The following is a 16,222-nucleotide window of genomic DNA, read 5'->3' as shown; positions in this document are numbered from 1 at the left end:
CATGGAGAGTCACTTCCCAGAGCTGACAGAGCTAGTAATGACAGAGCTCACATTCTTGACTCCTAGGTAATGAATGGTACAAGCTCACTAATTAAAGTGATGGCAAAGAGCAATGACACGCAAAGACTCCCATAAAAAGTGACAGAATGAAGTTGCTAAAGAAATATATCACACCAAGAAATAGTTCCATTAAGAAATAAAAAGAAAACGAAATTAGGCTCTGTCCTATGTTATCATAACCCAGGAGTTTCAACACATCTGGAAATTCTATTGTGTCGTTTCATAAAGTTAATACTTGCTTCAGGTACCTCCACGTTTTTTAACTGCCTGGGAATAAAGGCTGGATTGACAGTAGAAAGGGAAAAGCCTAGGACAATCAGTGGTACCCAAGGATGAAGTGAAAATGTGATCTCAAAGGGTGCTAACAAAGCATTAATCTTTTCTTAACTTTCAACCTATCATGTGGTTTGCACCTTTAACCCCTCTGAGGAAACTAAATTAGATTAGCATTTTTATGGGAAAATACTGCAATAAAGATAATATTTTTTTTAAAGAAGTAAAGAAAATGATGATGGCTAAAGAGGATAAAGTTTTAGAGTAAAAATAAAGGAAAAAAAAAAAGACTACTAAAGGATGTCTGAAAGATGTCAGCTACCTTCAATGAAGAATTCTGCAACCTTATGAATTGTCCGTGATGAAACTCCAGCACCCCATAATAATACTGCATATTAGAACACAATACAATCTTACATTTCTGAAGCGCCCTTCATGCAAGCATCCCAGGGTGCTTTACAATCATTATGAGTTAAAATTAAAACTGAAGCACATACAATTCCTAATAGAATCGTTTTAAAAATGCTAAACAGAACAAATAACTTTTAAGTCTAGATTTAAAAGTCCCAACAGCCAGAGCGTTCCTTACTTCAATTGGCAATGAGCTGCAGAGCCGGGCTGAGGCTCTCTCCTGTTATGTTAAAGGCTCTCTTATGTTTTTTATACTCCGAACACGTTATGATCGAGCAGTTTCCAATGAAACAGGAAAAAAAAAATTGGGTGCGTGTATCTATTTGTTTTGATTATTCCGAATTTAAGGTCTTTTGTTTATTTGTTTACGAGTCTGGCCAAATCTGACACGAAATAAAGCAGGTTTAAAAAGCAAGTCCAGACAGAGCCCAACTTGAAATTTAAGTAGTAGTTGCAAAAAAAAGACACTCAAAAGCACTCTAAAACTAGCTCTGTTTTAGCAAGAAAATCAGATTTATTAGCATGATTCGGTTAACTTAAAAAAAAATTAGAAAATAGCATTTAATAGGCTTTTTCCAGGCCAGGTCTATACTCCTCAACCTTGGCAGTATTTATTATTCTGCAAGTCAGAAAAAAAAAAAAAAATAGGGGAAATGCTCTCATGATATGGTAATTTTCCTTGCATTAGTGATTTTGAGGTCAAAGGAAACCTGTTCAGATCTAAAACAAAGCACAGGTAAAAATCTATTAAGTGAAAATGAAGTACTTACACATTGTTAAGCACTCTCTAAATTGGCATGGCTTAAACTCTTTTATGTTTTACTATTGTGAAAAGATAGCAGCTATAAAATATTTGAGATCAATCCATTTTAAGTTAGATGCTTTATTAAGTTTGGCTTTTTTGATTAATATATCTGAAAGGTTACAGAGAGCTAACATCAAGCTACAGTAAAATCCTTATGTATCTAAATCAGCTAAAAATGAGCCTGCTATATGAGACTTAGGAAAACTTGCAATTTGGAGCACATTTTTATTCTTCTATTGTAAATTCTATACATTATAATATTAACACAGAGCAGATGACTAAGTTCAAAGAGAATGAAGAATAACTAGTTCCAACAGGAAGGCAGAAAAAAATAAGTAGCAATTCACACTACTACCCATATAAGACTGGTTTACCATTTCCTTTATGAATCTCATTGCTGAAAATGGTAGTAAAATCCAATCAGTATCAAGTACTTCAGTGCCTGGCAAAGTAGACGTTCATAACCTTGGATACCCACGGTCAGTAGGGTAAGGACTGCGAAAAGTCCTAGAATTTAAAAAAGTTTATGAATCCAATAAGATTTATGTATTATATCAGGAACGGGCAAGTACAAAAACCTACAAGCACATCTCAAACAGGAAACGCTCTATTTTTAAATGGAGTTGGGCAGTTATATCCTCATCTATCATATCAGGCCAGTGGCTGAGGAAGGTCTATACTTGCAAATAGACTCAAGAAATTAAAGTGTCCACTATTTCCAATGCAAATTCCTAACATTGTCTTGGGGTTCAAAATAAAAGCCTATTAGCTCAATTATACCTATTGATTCAGATGGATGTGACAGGAACTGCCATAGAGCTAGTAAACTCAAGCCTTTTGGAACCTCCAAAACACCCGTATCCCAGAAGTTAGTCCCTGTGCTCTAAACTACCCTATCACTTCTAAACTAGGGGCATGAAACAATAATACTTTCAAAGCAAGTCAAGGTGCAAACAACAAAATCAAAACACATCTGCTAAACCAAAATTTCAGCAATGAGAATAAATGCGATTGGAAAACCGTAAGTAGTTACCAGTACTTCACGGAAATGGAAGTATTTTACAAAACGCATCAAATTAATTTGAGAAAGCCTTAAAAAAAAATCTTTCATCTATATATGACCAAGAAGGATATTTGGTTAAGCTCACAGGCTCTGGGTGTGAATTCTCTCTCCTCCGCTTTAGCAGCTATGTAACCATGAGACTCATTTAAACGCTGCCTCGGGTTCCTCCACTGTGAGTACAACACAAACTATATTCCACTCGGGGTGATGGACTTGCCCATCCTACATCAAAAGCACTAAATAAAATTATTATTTCACTTATGAAGGTGTATCATCCTTATTACCACATAGAAAACAGGAAGCCTATCACACAGCAGACTGCCAATACATAGTTTTGAATGAGTTAAGTATGTGAACATGTGAATAAATTTCATAGGGTTAGACTCTCAGATGAAATACAATATATGAATATTGATGTTGGGTGCTGTCTAGAGAGTGATTTTTTTTAAATTTTTTTAAGTGTTTATTATTTTTGAGAGACAGAGAGAGAGAGAGAGAGACAGAGCGTGAGTGGAGGAGGGGGAGAGAGAGACACACACACAGAATCCGAAGCAGGATCCAGGCTGTCAGCACAGAGCCCGACACGGGACTCGAACTCACTGACCAGGAGACCATGACCTGAGCCGAAGTCAGACGCTTAACCGACTAAGCCACCCAGGTGCTCCCTCTATAGAGTGATTATTAATGCTATTTACAAATTTTCAAAAGTGTCATTTCAGTCTAAAAATTATGAAACAATCATGCAAAGTGCAATTTAAAAAACACGTATTCATAGTATAACTGATATGGATTTTTAAGTTGTTGCTCTGGTGCTATGCATCATATAGACTGAAAATCAACTGAGCACAGAGGTCTATTAGATGCTTATGGCAGTGACTGTCAAGTTTCATAGAATCAGCATGATCGAATGGTAAGCTTCAGGAGGGCAGGTTTACCTGTCCTACCAATACCTAACAGAAAGTCTGACATATATTAGATCTTAGATGCTCTCAGGAAAAGGAAAGATGATTTTATTCAATACAACTTCTAAATGAAACATTCTTAGGAGGGAGGGGAGGGTGGGTGACGGGTATTGAGGAGGGCACCTGTTGGGATGAGCGCTGGGTGTTGTCTGGAAACCAATTTGACAATAAATTTCATATAAAAAAATAAATAAATGAAACATTCAAACTTAAATACATTTTATATATATTTTGCTACTTGAAAATAAAAATGATGCTTTTCACTTACTTCATGTAGGACTAGGGCCTGGAGCTACTGATCTCTAGGCGAGAAAGGAAATAGTAATCCAATCCCTTAACAATGTGAAAGTCGTGATGGGTGAGTGTGTGTGTGTGTGTGTGTGTGTGTGTGTGTGTGTGTGTGTGTGGTGGGGTAGGGGTGGTAAAAATGCACGTATCAGATTATAATTTCTCAGGAATATCTGATCTAAACATTTTTAGAAGAAAGACATTAGTTAGGCTGGGAGAAGTAATCATTGACCTTTTAACAAAATGAATGTATCCTTATACTGAATGTATATATGTTTATCTAGTGCTTAAGTTCAATTTCTAAAACTTCAGGGAAAACTAAAATGAAAATGAAATGTTTTATTGTAAATCAAATGTTTACTTCTTTTTAAGTTCCCATTTACCTCCCGAATCCATACACTCAATGTTCTTATGACCACAGGCTTTCTTGTCCCCAAGCCAGATTGATTCTCTCCTTCTTACTTGCAGTTCAGAATATAACGCCCACCTTATCCAACCACATCCACTGAAAAAAGTAAAAGTAACAAGAAAGCGACCAAGAAAGCGATCGACTTCGGCTCCATAAGGAGCTAAGTGTTTGCATCTTAGCATGTTTTTACAAAATTAAACACGTGGTACAAAAACGTAATAGATGGATGTCAATCTATTTGGGCAGATTCATGATTTAGGAAAGCAGTCACAGAAATAAAGGCATAGTTATAAATCAAACCACATGCACCCTTACGGAATTTCTGCAGCTGGAGAAAACCTTGCAAATGTTATCACACATTATTGCACAAAAACATTAAGTGTGCATTTTAAAATCAACACACTCTAAAATTTATCATTGGGAAAGGATTTTGGGGTCAGACACTAACCAGTGTTTTGACTAACCTCTAGGCTCACTGGCTTCTTCATCTGTCCAAGGAAGAGTCTGGGTACAATAAAAACTTAGTTTGAATATTCCAAGGACATCTGTCTAGCAAGTGTGGGGCAATCTTCCTAAGAGCACTGGAGGCAAGGCTTCTCAGGCACCCCAAGCACATTCCTGCTGGATTCCCATTGGTTTTCCCTCCTGGACTCTACTCTGTAAAGGGAGTCAACCTAGGGTCGTCCATAGGCTGGACATTCTGCTAAGCATAATATTAAGGGGCCCTGTAGCTATACTTGCTATTGAGGTATTTTATCATAGTAAACAAAACTCTCAATGTACAGCAAAATGTGCATGCTAGACTTTTATACTCAAAATTCTCAAGCAAGTAGATGAAAACTCCACAGGCGGTGGAGGGGGGCTAAACAAGTCTTAACATGAGTGTTTCTTCACGTCACGTTCCATTTTGTGTAAAACTGAGGCAATATTTACTTGCAAGGCATTTTTCACAATGCCATCTTCATCACTGTATCTCAACCACAGGGGAAAGAAAGAGTTGTTTTGCCAAGCTCAGCATATATTTTGGGCTAAGGCCTTACAGAGCCTGGTTTTCTCTTCTTTAATAACTTATGACAGAAAAGAAAATAAAGAAGCAAAGGGAAACCAGTTCATTATTACAACGTTCCAAATTAAGTATTACGATCCATGGACTCATTCTAGAGAGAGAAATAACCCCCTCATTTAAAGAACAGGTCGCATTTTTTTCATATTAAGCATTAAATTGATCTCAAATATCTGTTGCCACTGGTAAACCACACGTAGTTTTTTCGAAAGATATTTTTAAAGAAAGGACAACTGTAATTACAACTGATGTTGAAGTTACAGCCTGGTTTCACCACTTCACGATTACAGCAGGGGCTCCAGCTTACACACAGCCACATGTTCTCCTAAACGCGTCTCCACAGAAGTTCACCAACGGAGGACTCCAAAACCAAGCCCCGAATTTCATTTGGTCATTCTGTTTAATGTTATAATTGTCTGTATTCAATTCATTTCCCGTGATAACATTAAGTACGTTCACAATTATATTTACAGGCTATAGTGAGGTAGAGTTTACTGGCTGAATGTTGATGTCACTGAACAATCAGTTCTCACTGCTTATATCCATAAATACTTGTACTAGCCTTCTCTTCTCCACTTCACAGCAAATGCCTGAAATCGTTGCCTGAATTTCCTTCCAAAATCAATGGGACATTTAGCAACATACTGGGGCTATGTAGGTCTTAACTTTGAATTCTAAAAAAGTTTATTTCTAGGCCATTTCAAATTTTCAAATGCTAGTAACCAAGTGACATTATCTGGAGTTGTCTGCGAAACCCAAAGTCCCAGATGTAAGAGTCACCTGCTTCATTATATCATCCTATTGATTTAACTGTGTTTAATTAATTTAAATTACTTTTATTCGATGGTTATAAATTCACATCCTCCCTACTCCAAGGGTGAGCACATCCTCTCTACTCCAAGGGTGAGAGAGGGAAGATAGAAGGAAATAAGCTAAATGACAAAAAGAATTTGCCCTGAACTCCAAGAAACTGACACCTGCAACATGAAAATTTTTTTACCTATGGCTACAGCTTACCTTATAATATAGAAAGCCATAATTAACTATAAATTTAATTCACTTGCTTCACTCCTATAATCGTTAACAAATATCAAAGTAAAGCCAATGGACTGTAATGCAGCAACCTGGGATACATGGAGTTTCCATAAGACAGTAGCACAAAAGCCCGCAAGCTTCCTTCTGAAGGTACCAGTACCTTCACGAGCATCACACTGGAAGTGTATTTTGAGAAAATCTCAAGAGCAGAAATGTTTATAGCAGAGTCATGCGGTTCACATTCAAGTGACTGACAGACTAACACTCAGGATTACATTCTGAACTTGACATAAAAGGAAAACTTCAAAATGGGGTAAAAATCTCGTCGGATCGTACTTGAATCATACTAGATCACGGGATGACCTCACATCGGGTTTGATACCGGGGGATGGCATCTTGACACAATTAGGTAGCGACTACACAAGCAGCCCATGAAGAGCAGGTTCACAGCACCCTTTCTTATGTGAAATCAGCCAAGCGTGATCAAAAATGTTTGGTTTGAAATTTAGAAAAAGGGGCAGTCTCCATCTAGAGTTTTAGTTACGCTTCACCAAAATTCTCTCTAAAATATCAAATACAATAATAAATCTTTGTCTCATTTCAAGAGTCTCTGATAACATGACGGACTCTCAGAGGAAAAAATAAAATTCCACCAAAGAACAAAGCAAAACAAGTAAACCAATGCCACAGAACTGGTGACAAAACCCCGAGCACCACTCAACCTTTAGTTACAGGGAAAAAACTTCTTATTTTTATGATTGTTTATACGAAATGCTTTTTTTCCTCCTTTTTTTGTAACGGATAAAATATCTAGAAACTGTACTTTTTTTTTTTTTATTGAGGTAGCATGGCGAAGTTTTCCATTAACACTTACACTGCCACTCGCGCTCACCAAAGGTTACTGGAGGTTATACAACCTTTACTCTCTCTTACATAAGGACACTCAGGAGAATGCAGCTTCCATGCTCAGAGAACTCAGAAGAGGAATCTAAAAACAAGCTAAGGCAGTCTTCTGCTGAGCTGTTTCTCCTTTGCTCTTTTCCCCAAGGGAGAAAAAGCGTAACGGCGCTGTCCAGAATAAATCAGGCATATTGTTACAAGTCACCAGTGGTCAAGTCACCTTGCAATTTTGACAGACCTGCTTCAGATACCAGTTGCTTTCGACTATGGAGCCCCATCAAACCTGAAATCAGGGCTGCCCATGATGGCTTATTATTTATTACATGCTATGCTAAGTACCTGTGAAAGGGGGCACTCCTTGGCCAACGAACTCTGATTCATATCTTTCAGTAAGTCCTTCAGAGCATTCCTTACTGTGGTGTGCGACCATTGTTCGGGAGGCAAGTCTTCTAGTTTGGGGCAACTATTTGAGACATAGATTAGAAAGGGGATTATTACAAGATTGCATCCCGCTGCAGAACATTCCTTTAAGACAGACAGATTTCATTTTGCGCATCAAACAGATGCATCTGGAGATTGCTCTCGGTCTCCTGATTGTTCCGATTAGTTAATTACTTTATACAACACATCTGCTGTATCGATGCATGAATTATACATCAGCTGCCTGTGGTGGCTATTTTTTCACGTTACTTCTACCTTCCTGCTCTGATGCGCTTGGGAAGACAATTTAAGGTGTACTGCTTTCTCGCGAGCCATCGTGAAAAGCATTAACGTATTAACCGTTTTCCTTTCGTGACTCCGTTCATACGAATTAAAATGGTAAAAAAAAAATATATAAATAAATGAGATCGCGGCAATAGTGAATAAGGCATTCTTTCACAAAATGTACACAGATGGCACTGTTCATGATATGCAAAAATATTTTTCTCTTAAGTAAACTTTATGTAAAATGCCTTCTTGTAATGCATCATTTAATTGACTAAATATAAAAAGTCTTGTCTTTTGATATCCTGCATAAAACCTACAAATTTGGGGGTGGGGGGGAGCGGGTTTTCAATATCCACTGAAGTTAGGAAAATAAAGCAGAAGGGGCAAAACAATGCAATCAATTTGGATTTACCTTTCTGAAACACCCAGTAAATGCACATCAAAGGCTGACCAGACACGCTCTATTTCCAAAGAGCAGGCACGGAAAACGTTCTGCCCTAGAACTGCTGTCCTGACTCACCTGTGTAACTGAATTTTCAATGTGACCACATGATACACGTCTTGAAGCATATCTGCTACCGTAGCATCAGGGGCGTCTGTCACATAAGATAGTGGCACTGGATTCCACTTTCCGACCTGGATTAGCCCTATTCCAGATAAAGAGAATACATCACTAAGTATTGTACCCTTCAGATAATATTTCCAGCAGGAGGTTGTCGTTGTCCTTGTTTTTTACGCTGCCCCCACCACAAGCAATACTGTGATTTCTGTTTGAATGATTCGCTTCCCTCTAAAAGGCAGGTCAATGAAAATATTCACAGCTTAGCTTTCCAAATTGTAAAATTATGTAAATGACTGAAGGGTTGTTTATTATTTGGGAAATAAAAGCCCATCAATAAAACCTATGCACAGGCCACATTTTCCTAACTTACAGGAAGTTCTAATAAGACATAGCTGAACCAGTTCTAAATGGCTTTACGATTTAGATAAGATTCTCTATTGCAATGGGAATCAGCATTGAAAAATACTTTACAGCCCATAAAACCATCAGAAACAGAATAAAAGAAACAGAACTAGATATTCAGTCATAAATGCAAATTGACTCTCAACAGTCCATCTGCTCAAATACGCTCCTCACTTCCTTGTGGGTCCTCAGTGGAGCAGATTATTAAGGTCAATAAGCATACTAATGATTCAGCTGAAGTAATTTAAAAAAAAAAATCTACCTCGACATTCCACACGCGCAAAATGTGTGTTAACTAAACCAAACTGAATTAAGCCAATTTTTTAAACCCACAGTCTATAAGGCACGAGTGCAACACACAGGCTACAGTTCTTTGAATAAAAATATTCAGTGCTTTCCCTGCAAAGTAAACAAAGGATGCCAAGCAATTTTTCCAACCCCACGGATGCATTATTTACCTTTGGCCTGGGCAGCAGAGCTATGCGAATAACCCAGAGACAGCAATGCCATTTCTATCAGCTGGTTGAAAAGCATATCCTTTCTCACCAACACAAATTCCGCATGCTCCTCCTTGCAGTCATATTCAATGGCATTTTCATAATGTTCCACCACGCAGAAAACTGGTAGCATGGTTCCTGTCAAAGAGACAGAGAAAGAGAGACGCAAACCGACAGCCTTCAGATACACAATCCGGGGGGAGGAAAAACTAAGCCATGAAAATAAATCTTCCCAACAGTGAGAGAAGGGGAGACTGTGTTTCCCAGGCACACAGGGCACAGAAATACAAGCACGCACACACAAACATGTACGTTCTTCTGGTTTTAAAGTTGTAAGAGAAATATTTAACTAGAATGTGAACTTGGTCCTAAGGTAACTTGGGCTCTGTTTTCATCTCAACAGTGTATTTTCCAAAGTCAATTAACGCAGAATTACCTTTTTGATCAAATAATAATGCTGACGAGAGAGAAGTATCTTGTCTGATCTCCCAGAAGTGGTATACAGTGTGCAAATGTAACTCACTACACTGGTCTTCAAAGGAACCCACCTTCCCGCTTCCTACATGCTTTTGTTGATACCGAACTTGTCCTGCTTGTGCCCAGAGGATCTTTGACTATAAAATTATTAGCATTTTTCTTCCTTTTTAAAGATCGTTACTTAACAGTTCCATACAAGAAACACAAAACTTAACCAAACTGATGTTCAAAATATGTGATTTCAATATGTGCATAATGCAAATAATTAAGATTTATCTTTATGGCTACTCATTTAATCTACCTTACTAAAAAGACATCACAGTGGCCACCTGCCCTTAAAATAAACAATCTTTGTGACAGGTTAGGAGACAGAGAAAAGGAAACTGGCCTCGTAATAACAGATTCGGATAAAGGAATCTGCACAGATCTGATGTGTTCTCTATTTACTTTAATCCATGTAATAACTCAGTAGCCAGACGATTATTAATAAGCACAGGCCACACCACTGTTGGAAAAGAGGCTTCTAGAAACTGAAATCACGGAATGCTGTAGTCCTCAAGGTGTTTATGCAGCGCACTGTCAGACTTCCAGTGATATACGGAAAAGGGTTAAAAGCAGATGCGTCTGAACTGTACTGTGGCAAACTGCCAGGAGGGTATCATCTTTAGCATAAATGATGACAAGGGTTACTTTAACAGGGCACCCAGGATCCCCAATTAGTCCTATAACGTTAATGCCTCTATAAGCTCTGCCCTCTGGACTCCCAGAATCAATCCTACCAACTTCTGGAGATTTCTAGCACACACCAACCAGAGCTAAAAATCAGGATATCCTACTGACACCAGCGATGCCCTTTCAACACGCTCTGTTTTCTTGTTTATGCTGAACAAAAGCTGGCAGTAAAACAGCTACATTTGTCTACATGTGCATCTTCACCAAAGCCTTAGCGAACTGTTCACTAGAGATTCTAGCTCTGACAAATAAACCCCTTTAGGTTTACTTAGGAAAGCTCACAAACTCATTCGGAGGTACCCAACAGGCTAGGCATGAAAAACAAGCCACAGAGCTTGCCAATATTCTTGTCATTCATTCATCTGTTTTATACCAGAGAGAGAACCTGTCAGGGATCAGAAGAAGACTTGGGAAGACCACAGCAAAAATAGCAACATGCAAACTGGTGATTTCTTCCTTGGCTTGAAGGTACTTTGGCAAAATTTCCTACACAAATAAACAAAAACATCCAACCTCTTTTTCTTAAGTAGTGCTTTCTCATCTCAGCCACAATTTTTATCTAGCACCTGTCAAACAGAAACCATGCACATGAAAAATAAGATGAAAAAACAACAACAACAACACATCATCACCACCAAAAAGCTTTAGTAATTTTGTTGTTTGAAGCTGAGAACCTTCTACAATTAAACTGGATTTTAAAAATATGTCACTGTGAAAGCAGTGTTTTAAAAAAAAATTGAGCAGGAAGTGAAATTACTGTACTTTGGTTTCTCCTCCCCCTGTTCTGATGGCTTCAAAGAGTTGGGTTAGTGCAACAAAAACACACGCATTGATTTTTCCTCTTATAGAATGACACAGACGTGTTCTATACTCTATGCTCCTTAGACCTATGAAAGTAACTGTCGCTTTTGCAAACTGTTGAAACATACTGGATTTACTCTGGATTTTATTTCGAGATACCCTATAGATAATTAAGGTGACTACTGATAAGGGGCAACAGAATCACTTAATTACAAATCTAGCTGCTAAACCTCCCAGCCAACTTGTCACCGTCGCCTTACTGATACTGGGAGTAACGCTGAACAGGAGCCTCCTCTGAACTGATTATTAGTGCTAGTGTTTGGCGAGACTTCCAACTACAGCAACTTCGTAACCTTCCAGCATTAAAAGGGGAGTGCACTGGTCACTGCTGAATGCTAAAAATACCACATGATTTAAACCTGGAGGCAGTCTTAGAAGCTTTTGCTGAAGGTTTATGAGCCTGTGTAAACAGCACGTCTGCCATAAGGAGCAGTGAAGTCTGTAGAATCCTTGTCTAAAACTGTCCTGGCATTAAAGTTTGCTGTGCAAATATCACATAATACCAGAGACAGCTGAAATCTCCTATTTAGGAATTTATGGAACTTATATGTTTGCAGGCGTCAGAAAGTCTTTTTTATAGAGCCCCAGTGCTTCACAGTACAATATTAATGCACTCAGTTTGAAAAGCCGTAATAAATTATATTTTTAATGCTCTTACCCTGGCTTTCTTAAGATGCATACATTCTTGGCAAACAATCAATAAATAGGGTAATCATGAGTAGAGGCCAAAGAATTTGCTGAAGTGCTGTTTTTCCATTTTTAATAGATAAAGATCTAACAATACGGACTGCTGTGTCTGTTCATTTCAGGATCAATATATTCTTTGTTTTCGCCAAACCAAGAAAAAAATAAATGATTGTATGATAAATGTTATGCATCAAACACAATGAAATTCCTCTGCCTTCTAACTTTACCTACTTAATATTCTTGGTTGCTAAAAGATGGCATTTTTATCCTTGGCTTATTAGCAAATGTAAGGAGAATCTGACTCCTATGCACAGTTGTTCAGAGACGAAATAAAGACCATTATGAGGCACACACGTTCTACCCATAGAGGCACTGATCTACACAAGTAGCGGTGCTGAACACAAAGTTGTTAAACTTCATCAATTTAATACAAAATTGGTAGAAAGGAGTCACACAGTTACACGCTTCCCCCGATAAACTTGCCTAAGTCTGCCCTTCCTTTATCAAAAATACTCAACTGCAGCAGAAATAAAGACCTAGAATCATCAGGTTTTTCACTGCTAAATAATAAATCTGCTCTTAAGAAAACAAACCACAAAAAAGGATATCGCAAAACTTTTCCATCGTATCACGTAAGGTTCCCATGGTCTCTGAAAACGACTTACAGCTAGTAACCCTCTGAAAAAGCTAGAGCAGTACTCAATCTAAGTGTCTTATTCTCAATCAGGGTTAGTTTAAGCAACAGCCACCTACATATTCTCTACTACCACAACACCTTATCCACGGAAGCCTTGTGTCAGGAAGGCCATTATATGTAACTCAGTCCTTATCATCCCAAACAGCCAAAGACTGCAGTCTACATAGGAGACTCAGGTACTGCACTCAAGCACAGAGCCTACACTTTCCAAACATGACGGACACTGCAGCCTGGAATGCAACTCATGTCACATCAGAAAGAGAATCAAGGAAAAGGACATACAGAGACACGTTCTGCCTCTCCCACCCCCACACAAAGTGGCCTTGAGTAGACACAAGGGCTTGCAGCTTTCCAGGATTGGGCTCCCAGGTATTTACCTTTCCTAAGGTTGGTTTTCATCAGATGGCCCGAGTGTTTTAAAGGCACTCCCTGCATTTTTGCACCTGTGCTCCCAAGCCTTCCTCTTCCTAGCGGGCTCCCGTTCTGCTCCAGGCGGGCAATCTTGGCTGGTGGACCCTTCGGATCGCTCACATTGTTAGACATTTCTGAATGTTCTTTCCCCTGAGTTGCCTCGTTCAAATGATCCATACTCAGTTACCCTCTAAAGATCACCTGCCAGAATTTAAAAAGAAGACATGTTATAATTGGGTGGGGGTCTCTCCCTAGCTCTTCCTCTCTCTTCCTCTCTCTCTCTCTCTATATATACATATGATACACCAAGTACATATTTTGTCCCTATTTCTCTCCACAAATATAACATACTTGTAAAATTGCTTAACTAGGTACATAATATAATGCAGATGTTAATTCTATTTCTAGATCACAGTATTACATTTCCATTCAAGTTAACAAAATAATTTGTGGAGACTGTAGCAACACACATTAGAATAAAAACACAATTTGTCACCTACCAACAAAACTAAGTTGGAGGAAATGGGCTTACTTGTAGAACAAGAATTACCACCAGTGTAGTTAAAAAGAAAATAACATATTTATGTACTCCCAATTTTTAAAAATTAGAAACTCATTACAGAACACAATAGCAACACTTTAATCAAGAATGGGAAGATTGTCACAGTCCAAAATATTAATTAGATCTGATGTGTATGTTTATATTTTTACATAGTTTAATTTTTATGAGGAAAAATAAATATATATATGCCACCTTAAAAAGAAGGTACTAAATATCTGCTTTTTAAACTCTTCATTGGCTTTAGAGGTTGATTCACAGAAAAAGTTTTCTACTTTTCAAGTTTTCCATTTTCAGGACTTACATGAGCTGTTAAAGACCTAGGCAAGTCTTGGCTCAAACATGTGATTGGATCCCTTCACCCTTAAGAAAATGGAAGGTGGAGGCTTTCTTCAAATATTTCAGGTACTGAAGCATTACAACTTATGTGTTTTAGTGTTAATATTTAGGCGTCCCTCAGTAATAGAATGCTGCTAACAAGTTCACCAGAAAAAAACTTGAAAATACTTTGTGTATACACATTAGATTGAAGTGCTAAACTCACTTTAAAAAAAAATCTTGATGATTTTGGTAAAACACAGTCACTACCATTTAGTATGCAGTGAAGTCAACATCTTAACTGACTTTAGGAAAAGTGTAACAGATCATTGTTTTCAGTTATATTGTACATTAGACATCAATTTTCATAGTTTCTAATAAAGCAATTAGTATGACCTCAAAGTCACTTCTAAAATACACTTTTAACTGGAACTGATAAGAACAGATTTAGTAGAATTATTTTATAAACTTTCATGGGACTTGAGGTGTGGAGCACACGAATACTAAGGGGTTGGGGATCATATTTAGGAAAGCCAAAGAGACTATAATAATTACCACTTTCTTCCAGCTGTCTGGTAATTCAACATATCTTGTACTTAAAAAAAAAAAAAATTATTGCACCAAAGAAGCTACTGAGATCTGTGTTTGTTGAAAGCCAGCTTGTATCAGCATGGCCTTTCTGTAAACATTTTTTGCCTGTTTAACCATAGATTACTTTGTTCATTATAATCAAGAAAAGAGGTGAATTGGGGTGGGAGGGGGGAAGTAACAATGGTAATCTGCAGGTTTAAAAGTAAAAGTAACCTTAAGAATACCAATTGAGGAACTATAAAGTTTGAGAAATAATGGCTATTTATCCTTGTACTCTAGGGTGGCACGCTGAGAACTAAAGGTTTACCCTTGATCGAGGTCCCATCTGTTTTTGGTTATGAGGTTCATTAACAATAAATGTGCCTCTTTTAACCACTTTTTATCAAGATTACTCTTCTCCATTGTATTAGACTACTACCGTCTAAAGCCAAAATTAGAGAGCGATGATTATTAACTTATTCAAAACACTGTTTATAATGTTTCGTGTGGATTATAATACAGAGCTGCTTTTTCTGAAATTGGTCGCCTTACCCTAGAGCAGATGATGAATTTTAAAACATATGATTTGAAAAGAAAATACTTAACCCGTGGGGCAATTTGAGAAAAAAAGGTGGGGGTGGGGGGAGTAGACAACAGCATCAAAGTTAATGCTACAAAACATATTAAGTAGTCATGAGGCTTAACAGCATTATAAGCTGTACAGCAAATGAAAGTGATAGATTATAATTTAGTTAATGTATTGACAATCAAAACATCATATAGGTCATGCAAAATTATCCTTCCAATACCCACCTATAAGAGTCTATTAAACACTCAGTCATCTTGTAAAAAGCTTTACATTATAAAGCAAAATTACATGCACATAAAACACCCAATTTACTCATTTAAACTCTATGCCCAAGGCTAAAGTTCACCAAACCTCAGTTTGGTCTTGCAAAGAGCAGCCTTCAGGGGCCTGCTGGACTGACAGCACGGGAACTAACTAAGGTCTCAACAGATGCCAGGCTTAAGAGTTTTCTTTTGAGTTACACATTTTAAAACGCATTTTAGTGTAAAGTCTGGTTGGCACACAGAATGCAGGTTACTTTCTCGAAATCCCGTTTCCCTCTCTCTAAAACAAGTCTATATGTGATCGTTACTGAATTAAACCGTGAACTCAGACACTGCTATCATTTCCTCTAAAAGGAAAAAAGAAAAGCACAAAATTCTGGTTTCCAGAACCTATTTTTTGCAACGTGGGATCCTTCTCAACCAGTTCCTTGCTGGATCACCTCACTTGCCCCCACAGAACCCCATAATCACATTTTAAGAGATTGTGCCCTTATCCATTCCATATGGCCGGCACGATCCAGGCCAAGCTTTCACTGTGACCTTTTAAAGAGACAAAGAAGCAAAGTACTATCTAGAAACAGAAACACTGCAGTTTTACTGAGTGAAATTAGCAAAACCGA

At 37.9% G+C, this 16,222-nt stretch overlaps 1 protein-coding gene across 7 annotated transcripts in view; it reads right to left on the bottom strand.

Moving 5' to 3' along the window:
* Positions 1-16,222, bottom strand: part of SATB1 (SATB homeobox 1) — a 103,470-nt gene that overhangs the window by 65,927 nt on the left and 21,321 nt on the right. For all 7 annotated transcript variants that reach the window (XM_047099475.1, XM_047099474.1, XM_047099476.1 and 4 more), the window contains 4 exons: positions 13,270-13,504; positions 9,400-9,576; positions 8,498-8,624; positions 7,609-7,732 (listed from right to left, as the gene is read on the bottom strand). In XM_047099475.1, coding sequence (XP_046955431.1) covers positions 7,609-7,732; positions 8,498-8,624; positions 9,400-9,576; positions 13,270-13,480 — 639 coding nt within the window. In that variant the 5' untranslated portion in view covers positions 13,481-13,504. The remainder of the gene's footprint in view (positions 1-7,608; positions 7,733-8,497; positions 8,625-9,399; positions 9,577-13,269; positions 13,505-16,222) is intronic.

Source organism: Lynx rufus, unplaced genomic scaffold (assembly GCF_022079265.1).
Source record: "Lynx rufus isolate CCGP_SWC_20201006 ecotype Redwood Valley unplaced genomic scaffold, mLynRuf1.p SCAF_5, whole genome shotgun sequence".
In the NCBI taxonomy this organism is placed as follows: Eukaryota; Metazoa; Chordata; class Mammalia; order Carnivora; family Felidae; genus Lynx; species Lynx rufus.
Note: the sequence above shows the minus strand (reverse complement) of the source record. Positions and strands in the feature narration are given on the sequence as shown.